Consider the following 25,249-nt stretch of genomic DNA (forward strand, 5'->3'; position numbering starts at 1 on the left):
CCCTTAATCTGTAGACCTCCCTGACCTCTGTGCCTGCATTCATTAGAGGAGCTATCTCTATCTTGGCCTTCCTAGTCAGAGGTGTAGTCAAATGCTTGACAATGGAATTTTGTAAACCAGAAGTTTTTGGATCCTTTCTGATCCCTATAGAAGTTCATAGATTCACAGATTCATAGATGATTACTAGGCTAATGGCACAAGAGCCTGTAAAAGCCTAGCCAGTAATACTCAGGATATGTCATTATATCTTAATTTCCCAGCTATGAGATGGGGTAATATCAGGGTAGTGGGACTTTGGGTGTTGGAGCTATGAGTCATTTTACAGACTGCCTCTGTCCATAAGGGACATGGGCAGTACCCCAGGACGGAATTCATGGTTCCCATTCCACTTATCCAAATTCTTTTTGAACAGAATGAGGGATGGGCTTTGTTTTACCAAGATGGGAAGTTTAGTCCATAGATGAGGTAGCCTTTGGGATATGAATCTGTCTCTCCAGCAAGTTCTGTTAGAGTCACAAATAAGGTTCAGGCCCATAGAACAATGTAACCCTCACATAGTTTTTCTTGTGGAAATGTAACATTTTCATCAGGGCTGGATCACAGAATGCCTTGTAAGTCAGGCATAAGTCCCTTCACAAAAAAACAATATGATATGGAGTAAATGGTTAGGGCCTTTAGTCAGTCTGCATAACACATATGTCTTACGCTTTGTATTTTTTAATGAGAAACCTCTGAGGTTGCTCCAATTGGTGTAAGTGCCTGGTAACATACATGCAGAAGAGAGCACTGTACTTGATTACAGGCCTGATGAGGGACAAATACAGTGGCATTATGACTTTCTTTGATCCTGATGCCATGCCTTTACTTACAAGTTGAGCCACACAGAAGGATTTCTTCACTACTGTAGTGACCTGGCTGTCAACATTTAGGTTACTATCTATCTATCTGTGTTCCTAGGTCCCTCACCACTTGGTCTCCTTTTAGGAGGGTGCTATCAATATTATAATTTACAGGACTATCTGGTTTACCAAAGGGTATGATTATGCATTTTTTAGGATTTAGTCTCAGACCTTGGTTTTGGCACCAGTTGTTTGTCATTTTTAGGTCTGTTTGTAGGATGTCGACATCATTTGAGGATTTAATGACTGCTTCCAGCATACAGTCGTCAGTGAACTTGGTGAGCTAGAGTCCCGCAACACTGGCCTTCTCTTCAGAGAAGTATATACCAAATAGGAGGGGTCCCAACACTAAGCCCTGTGGGAAACCAGTAGTAACAGAATTTGTATCAGAAGTGAATTCACCTATCTGGACAACATGTGTCCTGTCAGTGAGCCAGTAGGCTATCTATCTGATGTAGGGGGTTATACCTAGCTCAGTAAGCTCATCTATGATCCCCGAGTGGATATCTTTGAGGGGTCTCAAATCTGACTCCTATGACAGACAAGGTCTGCAATTTCTGTACATACCTTAGCAGTTTATCTTTCCCAGTTGGTCCAGATAAGAAGGAACCATCCAGGGGGCAATTGTAAAGGATGTTTTGAAATTGTCTGCAAAATCACAAAAAACAACCAAGCATCTCATTTTAATGCTTGTACATGCTGCCCTAACTGCTCTGTATGTTATGTTGTGTAGAAGGTGCATACAAGGTTTGTGATATTCAACATTGTCCTCAGAGTGGTCTCCAGCTGCTTCTTAGATTCTTGTGTGGGAGGTCTTCTCATAGCGTGAAGAGTCTGTTCCGCTAAATCTCTCTAGAAGCAGTTCATTTTAAAGGCATAATTTAACACTCTCCCAGCAAATGTGCCAAGGTGTAAGCACTCTTCCCATTCTGTCCACTGACTTCTTATTTGGCAGACAGCTGCAGACTCATTGGACAGTGCTCTCTTGGTTGTTACTGCTATCATGGAATCTACCAACAGACCTTTGGACAACTGTTGCCTTTTCTTAGGAGAGTAAATATCTTATGCAGCTTTCTAGGGATGGCTTCTGTAGAATTGGGCTCCTGCCATGTCTATTGAGTGGCCAAGTCCAACAGACAGACAGTAGGAAGGACCACCCAAGAAGTAGAGTGTACCAAGCAAAATGCCTCAAACACCACCTCCTTATCCTGAAAGGGTGGGTCAATGGGTCAGAATCCCTTCTGTCTCATCAATCCAAGTATCTTTGCAAATGTGGCATCTTCGGGAGGGACTGGGGGAGGAACCCTCTCGACCTTCTATGTTGGTGTGAAAAGTGAAAGCCTCTGAAGGGGAGTCAACTGGCTTCCTCTTGCGTGCCATCTTTCCTGGTACTTTGTGTTGCGGTAATCTGACACCTCTGAGGATTCTTCCCTGAGACATATGAGAGTAGCACCAAGGAGGGAATCACCAGCACCAATGTCCCAACTGGCTTTGAGGAGGTGATCTATGGAGAAGAGTTGAAAGCCAAAGTCTCTGACACTAAAAATCTCATCAAGCATGTTGATGCTGAAGAAGCTGCCAAAGACTCCGTACCAAGCTCTTGTCCCAGAGATTCTGTCAGCATCAAATACTTCTGGGTTGAGTGAATCAGGTGTGTTAGGTCTGCAGCAGAGTAAATAATGCAGTTGGCACTGGATGGACAGGCTCTGGGTGATGCCTCACCATCGAAGCTACCAGTGCCAAAACATGGACTGAGGAACAGGAAACAGGAGGGAAGGAGGACCAGTCCAATCTACCCTAGAAAAAGAGGAATATGGAATGATACCCATTTCAATATGCAACTTGAAGATAGCGCGCATCAAATGCTCCCAATCCACATCACTGGTATTCCTGAAAAGCCTGACAGACATACTGGGGAGATGGAAGGAGCCCTACAAATAAAAAGGGAAGCTCTCTCTCTGAGAAATGGCTGCTTGTTGTTGACCTGGGAGACATGCCAGAAATTACAATTATGGGCTCCAACTACTGAGTTCTATGGGGATGGGAAACTTTTTCTGTGTAGAAGTGGGGTGGCTCCCATCTCAGCATTTTTGGAACTGTGGAAGAATCAAAGTTATCCAATTTTAACTTCCAGTAATGGTGCAAACTGAGTAAGAAATTCTGGCTAACTCCCCTGCGTAGGAATAATAAATGTTTAAAGGTGTGAGGTAGGGAGGACATAACTAGTGATAAGTCCATTGGGAAAGTACTGAAATATAAGTTTTGAATAACTACCTGAATTGTATGGTGTGGGAACTACAAAAAGATGTAAAAAGGGAAAGTACAGCAAAGCAATGGTGGCAGCATGTGGTGGTTAGTGGTGTGGCAGGGCAGGATCGAGCAGACCTCAAGACTGAAAGGGAAATGGTGGACATTACAATCCACCATGTATTCCTGGAGGTGAAGAAGATAAACACATACGGGAAACTGATCTCTGCACAGATGAAGTGACGGTAGAGGTTAATGAACACTCCAACGACTGAGGACTATAAAGCAAGAATGGATAGTATGGAAGCTAAGGCAGAACTCCTGGTGGTAAAGCTGACTAACCATGAGATTATGTGGAGTTCCAAAAGGAAAGGAAGGTAAAGATTGTATGTGCTTTGTGTGGAAACAATTCACAAAACAGACACAGCTATCAGACAGTGAAACAGTGTTGGAGAGAGCCCACTGGACAATATGGATTCTTAGATATATGCAAGGAGAATTTCTCAGACACTTAACTGTCAGATTTGCTACGTTTCAGGGGAAGGAGCATGTGCTTGAAAGGGTCTGGAAACAAGAAGTGAAGTTGGAATGTGGTTGTTTGCAAGTGTTCATTGAACAGGACTACTCTGTGGCAAAAAAAAAAAAAAAAAGAGAGGTTAATATGTACTCCAGCATGCAAGCTGTGCAAGGTGAAAGGCATTCTGATATAAACCTTTGTGCTCTCTGATCTTAAAATGCTTGCTTCCAAGAGGTAAAAAGGACTATAAGGACCTCTAGGATGCCTGCCAATAACTGGAGTCAAAGGGCCAAGACATAAAGGAAAAGTCAATGGACCAGTCTCATTAGGCCATGCCAGAGGAGCAGTGGGTGCCCAGAATGCATGAAGAGATGGTAGAAATGGATCGTGGACTATTCCTGCTCTTTAACAAAGCAAAGACTTTGAGTAAGAGGAAGAGTACTCAACAACCACATTTGACTGGTGAACAGGGCTGATAAAAATGACCTGATGAGCAGATGAGGAAGGTGACAACTTGCATTGAAGTTGCGTCTTGGTAGGAAATACCAATTACTTAATAATGACTGCTTCATAATGAGAATGAATACTCTTGAGATTTTTCACTATTTTGTTTTCTTTTTCATGTTTTGCTCCAATATTCTTTCTGAGTAGGGAGAATGGACAGTTTATGAGCTTTCTTGCTTTTCGCAGGCTCAGCAATGTATTTTGTTTACACCAATATGAAAGAATGCAGGGAAGAGGGGTGGAGGGAATCATAAAGCTGTGTATAAGATGTACTTGCTTGACAAAAGTATGTAGAGCTGCTTGTTTTGAATTGGAGTTATGTGTGACTTGGTTCATATCATTTTGGGGGATTCACAAGAAGTAAACTATACATGCTGGGAAAAGTAGGCAGGGCCACTGTTCAAATAAGTAGGAATGGGGAGTTTAGTTCTTTTCAAAACCCATACCCCACCTTAAGGCGATGAACCCTCAAGAAAAACAGCAAGTAGCCCTACTGTTGCCTTTCAGTGAAATGGTGGGGGGGCTACTAACAGTCATGAAGATTAATAAACCGGTATTCAATAAAAGCCCAGGAAGAGAATTAGGAAGCCCTAAGGGAACAAGGATTTAGGTAAGCATACAAGAAGATGAAGAGCACACAGCCTTTCTGCAAACTTAAAAAATGTTACAAGTGGAGAGGGATACTAGATTGATGGCACAGGAGAAAAGGGAAAAATGCAGCAGACACTAAAAAAGTGGGGTATGAAAACTGAAGAGAAAGGAAGAGGTGTTAAATATCAAGTTTCAGAAATACCTCTGAACTGTCGAAGAAAGTGGAGAACAAATGATGTTCATACCAAGTGTGATGATGTGAGGTATTGCCAGCTATGCCAGGAGAAGTATGGCAGTGGATATCCCAGCAGAGCTAGCTGAAATTTAACAAAGAATTATATGGCATTTGTATATCGAACTGATTTGTACAGATGCTTATGTTTAAAAATGTATTTGTATAGTTGCTTGTATTAAAAATGTATCAACAGTGTGTCCTGCTGGACAGAAAAAGAAACCTACATGCATTATTGTAACTGTTTAAATATATATATTTTATGAGAAGACACTGGAAGAGAAGAGGTTAATATCAAACTTTAAAAATAGTAAGTAATTAAATTACTGGGCCTAGGCCATAAATATGTTATCTCACAGTTTTGAATAATGCCAGAGATGCAATGTCTGTAAGATCTATGGTTTGTATGCTCCTGTAAGAAGAGTGGAAGTGTTTTACAGGTTTATGACTTTCAGGACCTGCAGCAGATCATAGCAAAGCTCTTTGTGTGTGCATTATTGACACATAGGTGCTAAATCCTGACAGTTTCTAGCAATGGGGGTTGCATGGGAACCAGAAGTCAGATGACCACATGCATTTAATGTCATTCTGTAATCTAGGCAAAAATAATGTTTTAATTCTAATTAAGGCTGAAGACTCACGGGAGTCTGATTTTAGAACCTGATCATGAAGGATTACTCACCTAGTTCATCTTCCTTGCTTTAGTATGTGACTAGGGAATAGTAACTCTTGAGATAAGTCATGAAAATATAGTGAGATTAGTTAAGCACTGTTTTTCTGTAACTGGGTGAATGTGTCCACCTGTGTAATTTTTAATACTTCCAGTACCTGAAACTCTGGTGTTTATTGTAAATGGATATTTAGTATTTTCATGCTCTTTTATTATTTATCACATATATTTAAGCTTTTCATTGTGGCTGTTCATTTACAGAATATTGCAACCTTTGAGAGTATTCATATCTGTTTGGTAACTCTGTGGGCACTCGTGCAAGCTTTACTGCATTGGTCAAACTACCATTTGTATTAATAATTATTTCACTCAGTATAATTGGGTACCCTTATAACAGCTTTAGGATAGCTGGCTTGGGGGTGTTTGGTGCCAGTAACTACCTTACAGTCTGGGCAGAAGGGGGCACAGCTAGTAAACATATGCCAGCCTTTCCTAGGTGTGTGTGTGTGTGTGTGTGTGTGTGTGTGTGTGTGTGTGTGTGTGTGTGTGTGTGTGCAAATCAAATCTCAAAGAGTGTGTGTGTCAGCTACTTGGAGCAGGGACACGAAGCACTGGTTGCACAGAGACAGTTGTGGAGGACGTTTCTTGGACACTCAGCTGAGGACTCAACTCTGCAGCTGTGCCAGTGGGCAGACTTACTGGGGACCTGGGGAGAGACAGAGAAAGGGAATCGCAGATGCCGAGCTGAGTGTGTTCCCTGTGTGTTCTTAAGAGAAATTGTGCTTGATGCAGAGACCTGCACATGGAAATACTGAGTGCATCCATTTTTGTTCCAAGTGAACATCCCTCTCCAGTGTCAGTGGTAAGGATTCAGGCTCCTTGACTACTGGCCCAAAGAGGGGACGTCATACCAAGTATTGGTATGGTATAAACTACCTTTTCTAGGAGAAAAACGAGAGACTGAAACCCTTGTACCTGTGTTAGCAGGGTAAGAGGCAGAATCCTCTACCTTACAAGAAGTTACTATGGTACAAACCCCTGATTTAACTGACCTTCAGGCAAGTCAGCTAAATTTAAAAAAGGCCAGTTGAGAGGATTAAACTTTGAGTATAGCCAGTGTGAATACAACAATGGTGGTAAGTCCCTACCACAGAAAACCTACCCCTATCCCTATTTTGAAACAGACAATGACATACTGTACAGGGTAAAAAAGACAAAGAGGAAACAGTATGCCAACTATTGGCACCTAGACCATTCAAAAACTTAATGAACAGACAAGCACATAGTCTTATATATATGGGGGCAGCCGGGTTTGGAGAATCTCAGTCTTACTACAGAATATGTACCCAAGGAATGGCGTACAGCAACAGTGGTCCCGCTCCACAAATGTGGTGCCACAACGGATCCCAGAAACTATCGCCCTATAAGCCTGACTAGTCTGGTCTGCAAAGCTATGGAGCGTATCATCATGGAACTCATAAACAAAGACATTGGGAACCTCCAGACACTGGATCCTACCCAATTCAGCTTTGTTAAGGGCAGATCTTGCCTCTTGAACCTGATCGACTTCTTTGAAACAGTTACCAAGGCCATAGATGAAGGGAAGGTAGTCCACACAGCCTACCTGGACCTCGCAAAAGCCTTCGACACAATACCCCACTCGGGCATCATAAATAAGCTCACCAGTTTAAGTATCAACCCCTATGTCACAAGATGGGTTGCAAACTGGCTCAGCGATAGAACCCACATGGTCAGAATTGCAGGTGCCATGTCAGACTCTAAACCAGTTACAAGTGGTGTCCCACAAGGCTCAGTCCTGGGACCTCTCTTGTTCGGTATATACTTCTCTGAGGTACAGGCTAACACGGGAGGACTACGGCTGACCAAGTTCGCAGATGACTGCAAACTGGGTGTCATAATCAACTCTCCGGCTGACACAAGCATCCTCCAAAAGGGTCTCACAGAGACGGATAACTGGTGCCAGAGCCATGGCCTAAAGCTAAATGCCAAAAAGCTTGAAATACAGCAGCACGCTATTAACCAAATCAGTATCCAAAACATCAAAAAAATGATGGCAGCACCAGGAAATGACGTTCAAGGTTTAATCCACAAGTTCAAGACAATATTTTAAGTAAAATACAAGCCAAAATAAGCACTTTCGTCTCCTGCAATGGAGACTTCTTCAGACTAATGGCTTACACTTAAACAAAACCTTTTTAAATACCAAAATAAAAAATGCTTCAGTCCCTTCCTTTTTAAATACGTAATAAATTCTTCTCTGTTATTAAGTCTTGGGGGAAAACATGCATTTAATCTAACCTGCCAGCAGTATTCCAACCACCTTAATTATTCTTCTACATTAATACTTTTAACATTAGGATGCACTGAATCTATTACCAAACACTTAAAATTAATTTTACATCTATTTTCCACATAATGCTTACCCATAGCATTTTTTACATCACCCTTACCAATAGCATAGTGGTGTTCATAGATTCTCCTATACAATTCTCTTTTTGTTTTGCCTACATAAAAGGAGCTACATTCTACACATATTAATACATAAACAACATTTTTAGATCTACATGTGAATCTACCTGGGACTTCTACTAAAGTTTTCCCAAGTGTAATTTTGTGACTTCTGATGTATAAATATTGACAATAATTACAACTGAAGCACTTTACCATTCCTTTCTTTTCTTCCACAGCCTTATTTTTATTTAACTTCTTTTGAAAAAAATCTTTAAAATTTTTTGCTCTTTTTTTGTACAAATTTTGATTCATCTCCTAATTTCTTTATAATTTCACTATTTCCTTTTAATATTCCCCAATTCCTTCTAACTATACTTTTAATAGTATTAGAATCAGTACTATTCTGTAATGCTAAAGCTGTGGTAAAATCTACAGAGATTTTCTCGCAAAGGTCAAATAAATAGAATTAGTAATTTGACGAAAGATGATGAAATCTTTCATGCTGAGGCTGACAATTTTTGCAAGAGAATGTTAAGTAGAGGTTACACCCAGGAAATGGTAGATAAGGTGATGGCAGAAGAAATTATGAAAATAAACAATATAACTGTAGATAAACCAAAGGAGAAAATCTCTAGATAGGTGGTAATCCATTAGGTATGGAAGAAGTAATTAGGGATTTGGGGACCCAAATAGATAGTAATCTCTCCTTTGACAATCACGTTGCCAAAGTGGTTAGAAAGACCTTCTATATAGCCCACCTTATCACGAAAGGGCTCACATCTAGATCAAGAGAGGTCATTGTGCCCCTCTACTCATCACTCAACAGGCCCATAATTGAATACAATTCCCCATTTGGGATGTATCTTACCCGACACCTGCAGCAACTGGAAAGTCCCCAAAAGTACCTCACCAAGAGGATCAAGTGACTCAAACAGATGCCCTATTCAGTTTGGCTAAAGAAACTCCAGCTCTACTCAGTTGCTTGCTGCCTACTCAGAAGCGATCTATGCCTGACGTATAAAGCCATGTCCAAACCAGAATTAATGGACATGCTCCACCTCAGGAAATCCAAATCCCTTAGAGCTACATACTCCAGGGACTTAAACCTCAGCACAGAAATAAATAGGACATGCTGGAGGGACAGATTCATATCCCAGAGGCTCCCCTCACTCTGGAACAAAATCCCAGTCCATGTTAGGCAGAGGCCCTCACTGACCCTCTTCAACAGAAATCTTGACGAGTGGATGGGAGATCATAACTTTACCCCTGGGATCTCTTCTGTGTCCCTGCTAGACAGAGGCACAGTAAACTAACCTTAAAAGGGCTATCTTCTGTGACCTACTATACAGAGGCACAGTCAACAAATCTAAAAGGGTGGCGAAAGCGAAACACACTCTGGCTGTTATAAATGCCCTAGGGCAGACAGCCTAGTATCAACCTATGAACCTAAGAGTTTTAGCCAGGTTCTATTGTCATTGCATAATGAGGGAAATCAAACATTCTTGTACAGGATGCCTTGAGCATCAGAAAAGAACTACAAACGCTGGCTTCCAAAATTCCCTAGTTACCAATGTTTACAATAAAGGTACCTTATGTCTACCCTACCATTTTGAGATGCTTGTTTCAGCGACGTTCTGCTTTATGTTGTTTAGCATGACTACAGACTGTTGAGACACTGTTGCTGGATGTGCCTATATTATGTTTAGACTCCCTGTCTAATGTATGTGCTGGCGGATGTAGCTTGCCCCCCTTTTTGATAGCAAGTGTCTTTTTCATGGTTTTACTTTGGGGTTGTTTGCCTGTGTGGCATACTGTACCTGCATTCTGTTTTCAATGTTTCCGCCACTGGCACTGTGCACTCCTTCACAAAGATCACTAGTATTTTACGAGTGTTTTGTTTCTAGCATACATACAGACGACTGATTTTCTTTGTTGCATTTTTGGTTTGCCTTTCATGAACTTCTACTTCTACCTCTGCTTCTCTCTATTTGGCATCGCTAACTTGGCATCGGCCATCCTTGAGCATTTAGATTTCAGCAACTGATAGACACAGCCATTTAGAACCTTCTGGTTCTAGTGAGGCCTCCCCAGTGAACAATTTTGAGATAAGGATGTTGAAAGATGGTGGCCCAGATAAAGGCCTCGAGGGCTGCCTAAAATCAGTCTAAAAGGATCAGGCTCAGATTAGGATTATTGGGATCTGCCCTTACATACAAGCCTGAGATGGTGTCAATTGAGGATCCAAGTAGCTGATAAACCAAAGTAACATGGACAGGTTCAGCCTGAAATGGCTCCACAGTGTAGTAAATTTTTAGTCTCAACATCTGAAAGGTGAAAGGCATGGGTCTGCTCCAGAGCCAACAGGATAGCAGGCATCAGCTGGACAAACACATAAGACTCAGAACTTGGAAATAGAAACTGGCTTTATGAATGCAGATTGTCATCTCAATGGAGGAGAAGGAGCCTGAAGTGGTGCAAGAGATAAAGTACCAGCTACGTATACTCAAATTCAGGCATGAGAACACTGTAGGGAATTGAACCAGGATTCTCAATCAGAGGCAGGGCAGATGTGATTTCTCTATCATATATTGAAGGTTTCTTTACAGGAAGTGCAAGGAGGATACAGCAATATTCTGAACATCCCAGCTGAGGGCTGTTGGTTACAAGATTCTTTAAATGGTAACAGAGTAGTCTCAGAGCAATTGCAAATCTCAGACAGGAAACCTCCTGAAAGCTATTTGTCTTGACACACCAAACACTTGTGGGAGGTATACACCTTTCTAACTGAAAGGAGTTTGTTTCTATACAGGTTAACACTTACTGATTCTGAACTCTTACAGGGAGACTTTGGCGCCTATGTGGGGAATAAAGGCTATAACCTGAACAAATGGATTCCCAAATTTGGAACTAACTGGGGGTTCCTATTGGATTTCTGCTGAAGATATGGACTGACCATACAAAACACCATATTCAGACAAGTGCAGCACATAAATGCACATGGTGTCAGGAATCAGGGCACCTTGAGCTGAAGACTGATTAATAACTTGTTGTTCTTCTCATCAGATCTGACACTTGCTTTTTAAAAAAGGATGACAACAGTGACAAGTGTTCAAAGAATCACTACCCCAGTGGGGAGCTAGGAACCAACTAAAAAATGGGTTGCCTGCAAACATAAGCTGCAGGTCTCAGTATGAGATGAGTTCAGCTCCTAGAGAAGACTACGTTTAAAAAAATCTTTACTGCAGTTCTTTAGCATTAACATATTTTGTATCTCATAATGAGACACAGTTTTGCACAAAACTACCTACATGTTAATGAATCTTTTGCACTTTAACAACTTCTATCTCATCAGAGCCTGTGTTTCCCTTCTTGGGGTGGGAGGGTGGCCTAATGGTTAAGGTGTTTGCCTTGCAAACACAAGGTGCAGGGTTTGAGTCTCACAAGGGATAATTAGCTAGGCTTAAAATGGCTCACAAGGGCAGTTAGCCTAGTACTAATCTATGAACCTATGAACCTATCTTTATACCACTGTGACATACCTTTATTATTTTAGTTACATAACTTTAAACTTTCTTGAGTACCTTTCTCACATCATCAATATTTAGTACAGCATAGTCCTAAAAACTTCACCTAGCCTCTTCAAATCACTCCTCTCTTTTATAGATCTCCAATCTCCAGCTACATACTTTCCTTATTCCATTCTACATAGAGTGGATATAAAAAGTGTACACACCCCTGTTAAAATGCCAGGTTTTGTGATATAAAAAATGAGACCACAATAAATAATTTCAAAACTTTTCCCACCTTTAATATGACCTATAACCTGTACAATTCAATTGAAAAACAAATATGTTAGGGGAAAAAATCTAAAAATTAAAAAACTTACAATAAGCTGGTTGCATAAGTGTGCGCACCCTTAAACTAATACTTTGTTAAAGTACCTTTTGTTTTAATTACAGCACTCAGTCTTCTGGGGTAGGAATCTATCAGCATGGCACATCTTGACTTGGCAATACTGGCCCACTCTTCCTTGCAAAAGCACTCTAAATCTCTTGTACACAGGCCTCTTCAGGTCACCCACAGATTTTCTATTGTATTTTGGTCTGGGCTCTGGCTGGGCCATTCCAAAACTTTAATTTTCTTCTGGTGAAGCCATTCTTATATTGATTTGGATGCATGCTTGGGGTCACTGTTGTACTGAAAGATGAAATTCCTCTTCATCTTCAGCTTTCTAGCAGACACCTGAAGGTTTTGGGCAAAAAGTGACTGGTATTTGGAACTGTTCATCATTCCCTCCACCTTGACTAAAGCCCCAGTTAGAGCTGAAGAAAACCAACCCCAAAGCATGATACTGCCACCACCATGCTTCACCATGGGGATGGTGTTCTTTTGGTGATGTAAAGTGTTGTTTTTGCGCCAAACGTACCTTTTGGAATTTTGACCAAAAAGTTCAACCTTGGTCTCATCAGATCATAAAAAAAAGTTATGCGCCTACCATAACGTTCCATGTTAGTTGTCTTCATCTCGCCTTCCTTCTTGCTGGTTGGGATCGGAGCCGATCCTTGGCTCTGACTCGGCTATCTTCAATAGCTCGAGAGCTGTTTACTGGCTTGAGGCTACCCCTTATCCCATAATGCCTAGCGATAGCTACACAGATCTCGTTTGAAAAAGCTGACTCCAGACATAACAAGAGAATAAACCAGTCAAATAATTAGTTGACTATACCTGCTATATTCTCTAAGTCAATAGAGGAAAAACAAGAGAACACAGAGCCAGTGAAACAGAAACTCCTCTCGGTCCACTAGGACAGGGGGATGGAGGGTGGGACGCAAGAAGGAAGGCGAGATGAAGACAACTAACATGGAACGTTATGGTAGGTGCATAACTATCTCGCCTTCATTCTTGCTGGTTGGGACAGCATCCCTAGCACCTAATATCCTGGGTGGCTCAGTGGAACAGACTCTTCAGAACAGTGGAACCAAAGTCAGCTCTGCTCCTGGAGACCATATCCAACTTGTAATGAGAAATAAAGGCATGAGGGTTTGCCCGCGTGGCAGCTGCACAGATAGAATCCATGGGCAACCTAGACTGGAAGGCTACAGAGGTGGCCAAGGCCCTAGTAGAATGACCTTTTGGTTTGATAGGTAACTCTTTGTTCCTTAACTGATAAATGAAAGTAATCGTGTGTGACAACCAATCTAGACAAGGTTACCTTGGAAACTGGGAGACCTTGTTTGCCCAAGGCATAAGAAAGGAATAGTTGGTCCGACTTCCTTATTTCCTTAGTTCTGTGCAGGTAAAAACGCAATTGTCTATGAACGTCCAATTGGTGTAGTTTGTACTCTGCCTTGTTAGTATGATTAGGGAAAAACACAGGAAGATCTATAGATTGGTTTAAATTATTTTCTGAGCAGACTTTAGGAAGAAACGAAGGATTAGTCCTCAGAGCAACTCTGTCCTTATGAAAAACCAAGTAGAGAGGACGAACACATAGCGCCTGAAGTTCAGAGACACGTCTGGTTGAAGTAATAGCTACCAGAAAGAGTGTCTTCCAAGACAGAAACTTGATAGAGCAGGATGCTGTTGGTTAAAAAGGAGGCAGAATTAAGGAAGTTAAGACTAAATTAAGGTCACAAGGAGGAGGGGGATCTCTCACTGGAGGCCTAAAAAGAGTTGTCCCTCTCAAAAAAACTTTACAGAGCTTATGAGACATAATGTAAGAATTTGAAAAACCAACATGAAAGTTAGAAATGGCTGCTAATTGTACCCTGATCGTAGCGGAAGCGGACCTGGAGTGAAACAGTTGTGCTAGGAATTCCAGAATTTCGTGGACTGGGGCTGAAAAGGGATCTCCATTCCTAGCCTTTGCCCAAATGTTTCCATTTGCTAGCATAAGTTTTCCTCGTTGTAGACTTGTGAGAAGAGACGATAATCTCACGTACTGCTGGGGAAATGCTGGGAAGCCTGGCTAAGGTTGGAATTGGAGCAACCAAGCTGTGAGCTGGAGAGTTTGGAAGGATTGATGCAACCTGCCTGATTGATGAATCAGGAAATCTGGAAATGGGTCCAGAGTCCAGGGTTGATCGAGAAGGTAATGGTGCAGGAACGGGAGCCATATCTGTCGAGGCCAGTAGGGGGCAATGAGGATCATTTTACAACCCAATGACTTTGCTTTCTGTAAGAGTTTCGGTATCAGAGGAAACGGGGGGAAAAGCATAAAGAAGTCCCTGAGGCCAATCGTGGACTAGAGCATCTCTGGGTATGTGGCCTGGAAGCGGAAGAAGGGAGAAGTAGTTGCTGCATTTGCTGTTGAAGGCAGTGGGAAAAAGATCGCAGCAAGGCTGTCCCCATTTGCGGAAAATAAGATCCGCAACTTCCTGATTCAGAGACCACTCGTGAGGCATGAGGATAGCTTTGCTGAGCCTGTCTGCTATGACATTGGATCTCCCAGGGATGTGCGTCGCAATCAGAAAACATTGGGAGGAACTTGCCCACTGCCAAAGTCTGAGTGCTTCTTGACACAGGGGGTAGGATCTGGTTCCGCCCTGCTTGTTGATGTACCACACCACTGACATGTTGTCCGTTTGAATAGCAATTGTCCCAGAAGGAAGAGAGTCTTGAAGGGCTTGCAACACCAGGAACATGGCTCTCATTTCCAGGACATTTATATGCAGATGGTCCTCGTGAGGTTGCCAAGTGCCTTGGACTGTCCTGCCCAGATACTGCCTCCCCCCCCCCCAATCAGGGAGGTGTCTGTCATCACTGTGGCTACCGGAGGGGGTTGAATGAAAGGTAGGCCCTGAGCAATTAAAGGGGAGACCACCCACCAAGAAAGATATCTTTTGCATGCATCCGTGACCAGGATCATGTGAGTCATGGGTAGCTTTTGGAAAGACCACTGCGTGAACAGCAGCCACTGAAGAATTCTCATATGAAAGTGTGCTAGTGGGATTAGAAGAATGGCTGCTGCCATGGAACCCAGAGTTTGAAGGACATGCTTGACTTGGATCCTTTTGCTTTGTATCAGAACCTCTACTTGCTGACGAATTGCGGACACCCTTTCTAGTGGTAGCCTTGCAAACATATCCCTTGTGTATAAGTCTGCTCCTATGTAAGTGATAGATTGACAGGGCAACAAGGCAGATTTTTCAAAATTTATTGTAATGCCTAGCTGGGAGCAGATCATGATTGTGTAGTCCCGCACTTGTAGGAGTTGATGCCTGGTGGTAGCAGTAAGGAGCCAGTCGTCTAGATATGGAAGCACCTGGAATCCTTGACGTTTCAGGTGAGCCGTGACCACTGCCATACATTTGGTGAACACCCTGGGAGCTGTGGTGAGACCAAAGGGCAGAGCTCTGAACTGATAATGACTGGCCCCCAGCCGGAAGCGAATATATCTCCTGGAGCACCTGTCCATCTCGATATGGTAGTACGCGTCCTGAAAATCTATCGAGCACATCCAATTGTCCTGACCCAGAAAAGGTAGAATGAACTGTAGCGTGACCATCCAAAACTTTGTTCTTTGTACAGACCTGTTTAGTCTGCTGAGATCCAGAATTGGTCTCCAGTTCCCTGTCTGTTTTGGTACTAAAAAGAACCTTGAGTAAGTTCCGGATCCGTGCTGGTCTGCCGGGACTTCCTGGATGGCTCTTTTTTCTAGCAGTTTTGAAACCTCTATTACTGCTTGCTCCTTCAGATTGGGTGGAACATCTGGAAGGGTCTTCCTTGACTGTAAGGGGGGTTGATGGAAGGGAATTTTGTAACCTCCGGATATAATGGACTGTACCCATTTGTCTTGTGTTAAACTTTGCTAGGCTTTTGGGTACAGTGAAAGTCTTCCCCCGACTGCCTTCAGAGGTGAGCAGCTGGGGCAACCCTTCAGGGATGCTGGAAGGGCTTATCAGAGAAAAATTCTCTGTTGCCTTGGTTCTGCGGACCCCCTCTGCCACGAGGGCGGTGGCTATTATTGTTGTTTCCCCCTCTGCCTCTGGAGGAAAAATCACTACGTGTGTTAGGCAAGGCTCCCTGAGATTTACGGAACCACATCTTCCCACTCTTCTGACCCTTGGGGTAAGGTCTAGAGGGAGTGGAAAAATGGACTCCCACGGCAGAGAGAGTCTTGCCTTCTTGCTCACACTTAATCAAAGTGTCTTTCACCTGTGGTCAAAAAAGAAAGGAACCATCAAAGGGAGTGTTGGTGAAGGACGCTCGAAAGGGTTCCGCAAAGTTACACAGCCGCATCCACGCATGCCTCCTAAGGACCACACCCGTACCTGCGGCTCTACTCGCCCCATCAGCTGCATAGGAAATGAGCCTCATGGAGGAGTTAACAACAGAATTAAGCGTTGCTAGCTGGGAAGCTACTTTGGCTTGTTCTTCCTCAGCTGTTGGATCTTGAATGGTATCTCCGAGCTCTTTAAGGAGATCCCTTTGAAGATGGGTAAAATGACATGGGTAGTTCAGTGACCTCATAGAGAAGGTCACTGAAGCGAACATTCACTTTCCATACCTGTCCATCGTCCCAGACTCCTTGTTAGGGGGATCGACAGATGAAGAGGTCTCCGCTAATTCTTTTTTGGTGGCTGCTGCTGCTACCACCATGGCATCAACAGGAACAGCTTTCGAAAGGAATTGCTTATCCTGGGTGCTGTAATGAATTTACCAGGTCTCCTCGGAGTTAGTTCCACTGTATCCGGAGCTGACCAAACCTTTCGAGCCACCACTGTCATAAGTGGATCAAAAGGCGGTGAAACCCAGGAGGTGGAAGGTCGGGAACCGAAAGCATCCAGAAATACAGACTCATCCTCGTGGGGGCTAGGGGATTCCAGTTCCCCCTCTGCTTAAGCATTTCTAGGATGTCCGAAAAGGAAACATCTTCAGAGGGGGATCTCGGGGACCCTTCAGAATCATCTAAGTCTGTATCAGAAGTGACAGACTCGGGGGAGTCAATGTGCTTCCTCTTACACTTTTTCTTCTGAGGGGGCTCCTCTGAGTGATCAGGAGAGGCCTCGGAAGAGGAGGAAACACCCAATGGGGTGTCCTGGAGCATCGGTTCCCTACGCTTAGGGTCTGGAGGAGGAGCAGAGGTTGACACAGGCACTACAGGGGACGGAGCCGGCGGGGCTGAAAGTGGAGCTGACTCAGAGGACAGCACACTCCGCATGACATCAAAGGTATCCCTGCCATGATGCAGAGAAAGCTCCGATTCCGAAAAAATTGGAATCTTTCTCCGCACCGAGGGGGATGGCTCCGAGGCCAATGTTGGAGCTGAGCTCACCTGCGCCAAAGCTCCGAGAGGAATAATGGGGTTGGACAAGGGTCCGATGCCACTCGCCCCCTCGGAGCCTACGAGGGAGCCATGGCACCCAGATCCCTCGATGGAAGGTACCACCGAGGGAATCGGAGCCGGCGTCGGAACCGAAGGAGATAGAGTTATTGGAGCAGACGGTTCCACTACTTGAACCCCAACGAACTCCGGCTCCGATAATAGGAAATCCTCTAATTTAAACGGCTAGCCTATAAGAAAAAGGCAGTAGGAAAGCCTCTAACTTAAATGGCTAACCTGGAAGAAGGGGGGAGGGGTGGAGGAGAACTCTCTAAGTTAAACGAGTTCTACAAAAGGAGAGATACTATATAATAAACAATTATCTATCACAGAAACAAAACTATCGCTAATAATAAAGTAACAGAAGAGTTAAATTCTAGTAAAAATTTACACAAAAAATTCTATACAAGCCTGAGCCAGAAAAAGCGACACCTCGCAGCTGAAGCGGCAAACGAGATCTGGGTAGCTATCGCTAGGCATTATGGGATAAGGGGTAGCCTCGAGCCAATAGCTCTCGAGCTATTGAAGATGGCCGAGTCAGAGCCGAGGATCGGCTCTGATCCCAACCAGCAAGAACGAAGGCGAGAAAGACAACTTAACATCACATTTTCCCACATGCTTTTGGGAGACGAAGTATTGTTTTGCAAATTTTAGCCGGGCCTGGATGTTTTTCTGTGTAAGAAAAGGCTTCCATCTTGCAACCCTACCCCATGGCCCAGACATATGGAGAATATGGGAGATTGTTGTCACATGTAGTACACAACCAGTACTTGCCATAAATTCCTGCAGCTCCGTCAGTGTTGCTGTAAGTCTCTTGGCAGCCTCCAGGACCAGTTTTTGTCTTGTCTTTTCATTAATTTTGGAGGGATGTCCAGTTCTTTGCAACGTCAATGTTGTCCCATATTTTATCCACTTTTTAATGACCGTCTTCACTGTGTTTCCTGGTATATCCAACGCTATAGAGATTTTTTTGTACCCTTCTCCTGACTGATACTTTTCAACAATGAGATCCCTCTGATGCTTTGTAAGCTCTCTGTGAACCATGGCTTTTGCTGTAGCAGGTAACTGAGTAAATGTCAAGAAAACCCTACTAGGACAGCTGAACTTTATTTGGGGTTAATCAGAGTCTCTTTAATTGATGGCAGGTGTGTATCCAAGAAGACTGAATGCTGTAATTAAATCAAAAGGTGTTTCAACAAAGTATTAGTTTAAGGGCGTGCACACTTATGCAACCAGCTTATTGTACCTTTTTTATTTTTTTATATTTTTTCCCCTAAGAGATTTGTTTGTTTTTCAATTGAACTGTACAGGTTATAGGTCTCATTAAATGTGGGAAAATTTTTTGAAATGATGTATTGTGGTTTCATTTTTTTATATCACAAAAACCTGGCATTTTAACAGAGGTGTGTACACTTTTTATATCCACTGTACAAGTCCAGTCTTTCAGCTATTCAGTCTCTGTGTTTTAGAACTTGAGCTAGTGGGTCCTAGCATTTCAAATGGTTACCCCCAATCTATATAAAAGTATGTCACTGAAGATGTTAATTCAACTTCAACTATGGTATCTCAACAAAGCTTAGGTCATCAAACCCCCTCAAAACTGGATTATTATCCTACTTTCTATTTCACAATCATTTCTTACAAAATAATATATGAACATAAATTCCTAAAAAAAATCCATCCCAAACCCTTACATTTACCCATCCCTCCCTCCTTCCTCAGTATAGCCTCACTCTTTACTTCTAAACCACTTGCACTAATTTGTAGGCTATTCTTAACGCAAGCTTCCCACCAGTTCAAGCATGCCATCATTTTACCTTTTCTTTTAAATACTACACTTTTAGACCATCAGGATTTCTGTCTCAATGCGAGCCTATGTCCGATACACAAAACATTTGAAAAAAAAATAACATATACAACTGTATTACTCTTAACACATTTTCGGGGAAGAACATAATATACTCACTGCCATCACTCAATACCAGTAGAAAAAAAATAGTAGCAAATAAACCAGATGTGAGTGACAGTGCCTCAGGAGGTAGCAAACTCACCTTTCTTGCTGGAAGATCACAAGGCTATGGGCTTTATTCCCACTCAAGGTGATTGGATTAATTTTCAAATTAGTGACACTGCCATGCAGTATGAGGGTGAGGGTGTCTGCATTCCTGAGTATACCATCCTTTGGATGATAAATTAAAGTGAAGCTCCATCTGCTTGAGTTGTTGACCGTTCAAATGGATGTAAAAGATCCAAAGTAGCAGAAGTTTCCCAATGCCCTGGCAAAATTTCCTGTAGCAGCACCATATCACCTCCGGTCTCCCCTGAAAAGAGACCACTAGCCTAGGAGGACTATCTGAGTCAAAAAAGTTTAAGTAAGTAAATAAATATAGAAGCCAAAGAAAAAAGGACAAAAGTTACATTCATTGTTGAAATAGCTGCACCTAGTGATTATAGTATTCTATGTACTAAGAGACATACTATTATAAAATACCAGGTTTTGCAGGCAGAAATTATATTAATATGGAATAAAGACACTCACACAGTTCCAATAGTACAAAGATTGACAGGTATAATAAACAAATCAAGCATACTTAACAAACTACTGATACAGATAAACTGCATATGAACTGCAAAAGAAGGCAATTGTGGGAAGATTGCGGGTGCTAAAAACGTGTACTCTTGGCAAATGTAGTGGGCAGTGGCTCATGTGAGGCATCCTCTAGGAATGAAGCATTGATCGGAAAATAGGAAAGAGAATGTCTCAGTATGGAGGGGAGGGGATTTTAGGAAGCTTAGATACTGAGACATATGGATCTTCTATTTGCCCAGTGCCAATAAAGCCTAAGGTCCACCAAAATGTACTTAACGTCTTTTAAAGGAAGAAACTGCCAGCAAAAATGGTGGCATGGCTGGCCTCTAACATCCATCAGAGGACAAAAATAAAACAGTTGGAGATGGGGAGACTTTTCTCTTGCACCAATTCCCATCCTTTTTCTCAGCTAGTATCATGTCTTAAAATGTTGGAATGTCTGAACTGGACAGGGCTGGAGTCCTAAGACAAGTCATACTCTCACCTTATCAGCTGCTCCAACAATTGATTCCAAATGGTGCTGGCACACTACAATGTTTAACAATGTATTTGATGTCAAACTGAATATAAAGCTCATCAAAGCAGAGTCCATAGGGACAGAATAAAACTTTATTGGTAATCCCTAACTGAAGGTCATCAAGACATGTCTTGCTGGCACTTCCCATTTGCATAAAAAAGTGTATTTCCACTATCCTGATGGAAAGAACAGGCTTCAGTGACTAAATGAAGTCATGCAGCACATATCACTCTCAGACCCAAGGAATACTTCATTTGAACCATCCGCTGATGATCTGTGGCAGTGGTTCATGATGCGGTCACTCATATTAGCATGTCATCTCCCTCAACTTTTGATGCACAGGCATCTACAGAAAGGTGCTTACCTGATGGACAAGCAACTTCAGTCTATCAGTAGAGAAGTTCGCTCTCATCTCAAAAGATCAGCAGACACGTTGCATTACTACCCTTTCAGCAGGTATAACATACAGTTGATCTGTCCTTTTTCTTTTCTAAATGACAAAGAAATTATCTTTTCTCTGCTTTCAGTAAGGTATCATGTGAGCTTCCTTTTTGGATAACTCATAGTACTGAAAGACTACATAGCTACTGGCAAACTTCTGCCTGATGCTGAAAGAAAATGAAGACTAATGTTTGTTAAGCATGACGAGAGAAAACAAAAGATTAAAAAAAGAGCTGAAAAAACAGTGACTAATGATAAAAGACTTTTACGTTTAAAGTTTTGAACAACAATAAAGCACAACAACTACATATGAAACAAAAACCTTCATGTGAACCAAAATCAGTCTTAAGGCTCCCTTACAGTTTTATGGCTACCAGCTGTTTAAACAATTTTTTTTTAGCTGAAAACATTGTGGATCTTCTTTATAAATGAGACCAAAGCCACCAAAACTCTGTGCAGGAGGCTGTGCTCCTGTATATCCCTAAAAATATAATCATCTCTGGTGATGCATCTGCACGGTCTGCAGTGATCCTCATCTGCAGAGACCTTCAGGAGGGCACTAACATTTGGTTAAATTACTTAAAACTGCATACTAAACTGTATTTTTCACTGACACACTCCCCCAATTCTGAATCTAGAAGATGTAAGAAAGAATTGGAGAAGTAAGGACATATCTTTCATTTTGTGGATTATTCTTCATTGCTGGCAAATGATAGGTGTAGGTAGAAGACAAACCCAGAGAATAGTAATTTGGAAGCCAGAGTTCAGAAATGGCCTCTGAGAGCTAGAAAAACACTGAAAGCTTGATGATTGAGCAATTCTAATAAAGCATTTTATGGGCATTATAAGTTTCATCATTCTTATCCACCACTTAAAAAAGTACTAGAACATATGTTTAACAGAACAATGATGATCCTGAGGGAAGCAGAATATAAGAAAATACCACAATTGTTGGTGGGTCTTGATGCAGAGAAAGCATTCAACAATAGACAGCTGGGATTTTATGAGCAGGGCAATGGAAGCATTTGCATTCCCTGATGCAACAATAAGGTTAATTAGAAGGACATATGATGGATCAGAGGCAAAATTTAAAGTGGGAGGGTTCCTCTCTAAGTTGTGTCTGAACAGAGGAACGAAGCAAGGTCTTCTCTTTCCACTGCGTTATTTGCTTTATTTATTTGTTTTAATTTTTATTTAACATTTGTTTGCCAGGATAGTCCGACTAGACAAGTGTCTGTATTCAGCAGAGTCCTGGGGAGAAAAACTCCATAAGTTTACAGAGAGAAGAAAAAATTACAAAAGAGACATTACAGAGTAGTAGCATACAGAGGGTAGACTTTACAGCAGATAGTATACAAAAAGAGGATCTTCGCCCTTTTGGTTGAAAATACAAGTGTACAATCAGAGTAGATAACAACCTGGTAGAGCATTGCAAGATATTTCACAACTGAATAAGAGTATATAAATGTTTTACATACATATATATATATATATATATATATATATATATATATATATGTATATATATGTATATATATATACATACACATTCAAGCAAATATACATCTAAGAATATACATACATATATATATATGCATACACACACACACACACACACACACATATATATATATATATATATATATACATACATACATACACACACACATACATATACACATGCATGCATGCACACACACACACACACACACACACACACACACACACACACACACACACACAAACACACACACACACACACACACTCATATATAGGTTACTGCTCACACACATGGATAGGTATAGTTAGATGGTGTTGTTTGTGTTGTCCAGGGCACATGGTGTGTAGAAATAGTAAGTGGACGAGGCTTCAGGGGGTCAATTACAGTTGTTGCATAGATGGTTGGTGAAGAGGTATGTTTTAAGTAGGCTTATGAAGGAGGGTGTGGAGTTTTGTAATCTGATGTCAGGGGAAAGGTTGTTCCACATTTTTGCTATTTCATGGGCAAATAGTGATTCCCCGGAGTTGTGTTTGCATGTGATGGTTTCGATTAATATTTATATTTTATATTTAAAGAAACTTGTAAAGTATATAAGGGACTCAGAAATTTAAAGATATAATTGGTATGGCAATCAAGAAAAGTTGGCTTTATTTATAGATTATATTATTTTGTGCCTGATGAAACCAGAAAAGGACAGGCAGGAACATAAAACCAAAAAATCCCACTCACTAGCAAAAAATAGTGAAAACAGGGAGATGGAGAGGCTACTGCAGCAGTGGTCTCCTGTTATGGCCAGGCTACGTAGACAACTGTACTATGCTCATCATTAGATAACTGCTGCAGTAGCCTTAAGTAACACAGGACAAGTACCAGAGCTAACTAAGTACGGAAGGAGGAAACTGGATCAGAATATAGGATCCCCCTGGAGAACAGCACTAGTCCAACCTGCTCTGCACCTAGAGAAGGAATCTAGTTTGTAATGCTTGATAAAGGTGGGCAGAGATGATCAAGTTGCTTCCTCTAGTAGGTTTCTAAAGTCAACCCCTTTCCAAAAAGCCGTAAAAGTATCCTTGGCCCTAGTAGTGTGGGCTTTGACTTTGTCTTTAAGTGCTGTGCAACAGTGAAAGTAAAAAAAGCAATAGCATGGGACAACCATTTGGAAATAGTCTGTTTAGACCAGGTTGTTCCTTCTATTACCTTTACAGGAGACAAAAAGTGGATCAGATGTCCTTGAAGGGTTTTGTTCTGTCAATATAGTATTTGGGTTGCATGTGGACATCCAGATTGTGTAGAATTCATATTCTCTGACGTTTTTGACTATGCAGGAAAAAAAAAACAGGAGGATGAATAGCCTTAGTGTAGACTCCAAAATAAGGAAATAAGGGAAGAATTTGTTCTTAAGCTTAATTTAGATTCCTGAAGAATGAGATAATGCTGACTCACGATAATAACTTGCAACTCAGATACTCTTCTTTCAGAAGTCAAAGCAATAAGTAATACTGTTTTTCAGGAAAAGAACTTCAAATCAGTCTTGTGAGCAGGTTCAGTAGGAAACAGAGCAAGCTTTTCTAATACAAAATTAAGATCCCAAGAAGGAACCACCTGTCTTCTAGGTAGAGAGGTATGTAACACCCCTTTCAAAAATGGCTTCACAAGAGGCAGGAAAGAAAGGGGGATCTAAGGGCAGACAAGAAGATATGGCTAAAAAGAGTGAGAAAAGCCAGAGAATAATAATTCACACAAATACTAAATACTGAGGAATCACAGAAGTCTGAACCTTAAGATATCTTGCACGGGCACCAACTAGAAAATCTTCTCTATTTACGCATGTATGATTTTCTAGTAGTGGGTTTCTTTGCCTCCTTTGATACCTGCTGCATATCCTTCAAGGTATCACAAAATGAAACTCTAGCTTGCCTGTGTTTTTCTTGCAGTTTTCACTGAATGAATTGTCTGCCTGACATTTTCCCCCTTTGGCTTGGATATTAGCTGGAATATTCTGTAGGCATCTTAACATTTATGAGCATCAGCTGGGTTAAAAGACCTAACCATAACCTCAATATGACTCACACAACCACTATTTCATACCAGCGATGCTAAATTTCTAAAACCATTGCAGAGCGGCATTTTGGAGATTTTGCTTCCTACATTACTTTGCTAGTAATTAGATTATGGCGACCTGTAAGTATTCCTAACCAAAGCTTTGTCTTACAGTGATATGTTATGTTTGCCTTGTTCAAGCACTGCAAAAAGTTATCACTAAGGAAATAAGCAACCAAGGCAGTTGAAGGCAGTGCTAAAATCAACACACTATTTGTAACTCATCTCTTTCTGTCATCACACAAGTAATCAGTGCTTCAGGATTTAGCATACAACAGGTTTTGTTCCCACAATGTCATGAGGTCACCCTAGGGTAATGAATAAAAGATGATCACATCCAGGAAATAGGTTTTGTTCCCACAATGTCATGAGGTCACCCTAAGGTAATGAATAAAAGATGAAGATCAGATCCAGGGAATACAGTACATTACTAGCCCTCTCTGACACACAAAAACAAGGAAAAAGAAACTTGAGACAGGTTAGTTTCATAACTTACCATTTCCGCATGTAATGCTATCTGCTTTGCCAGTCCAACAGAATCACATATCTGAAAACAACCACAAAGGATAATCACTGTTTGTTAAACACAACAGTTAAGTATATGTTCACTGATAACATTATTCATAGAGCAATCTCTCCTCA

General features: G+C 41.6%; 1 protein-coding gene across 2 annotated transcripts in view; it reads right to left on the reverse strand.

The window, feature by feature from the left end:
* The window catches only part of APPL1 (adaptor protein, phosphotyrosine interacting with PH domain and leucine zipper 1), a 1,282,591-nt gene that overhangs the window by 59,778 nt on the left and 1,197,564 nt on the right, over positions 1-25,249 (reverse strand). For both annotated transcript variants that reach the window (XM_044078766.1, XM_044078765.1), the window contains exon 20: positions 25,104-25,154. In XM_044078766.1, the coding sequence (XP_043934701.1) occupies positions 25,104-25,154 (51 nt within the window). The remainder of the gene's footprint in view (positions 1-25,103; positions 25,155-25,249) is intronic.

The sequence above is a fragment of the Protopterus annectens genome, chromosome 7.part1 (assembly GCF_019279795.1).
Source record: "Protopterus annectens isolate FY-2018-M chromosome 7.part1, PAN1.0, whole genome shotgun sequence".
Classification (NCBI taxonomy): Eukaryota; Metazoa; Chordata; order Ceratodontiformes; family Protopteridae; genus Protopterus; species Protopterus annectens.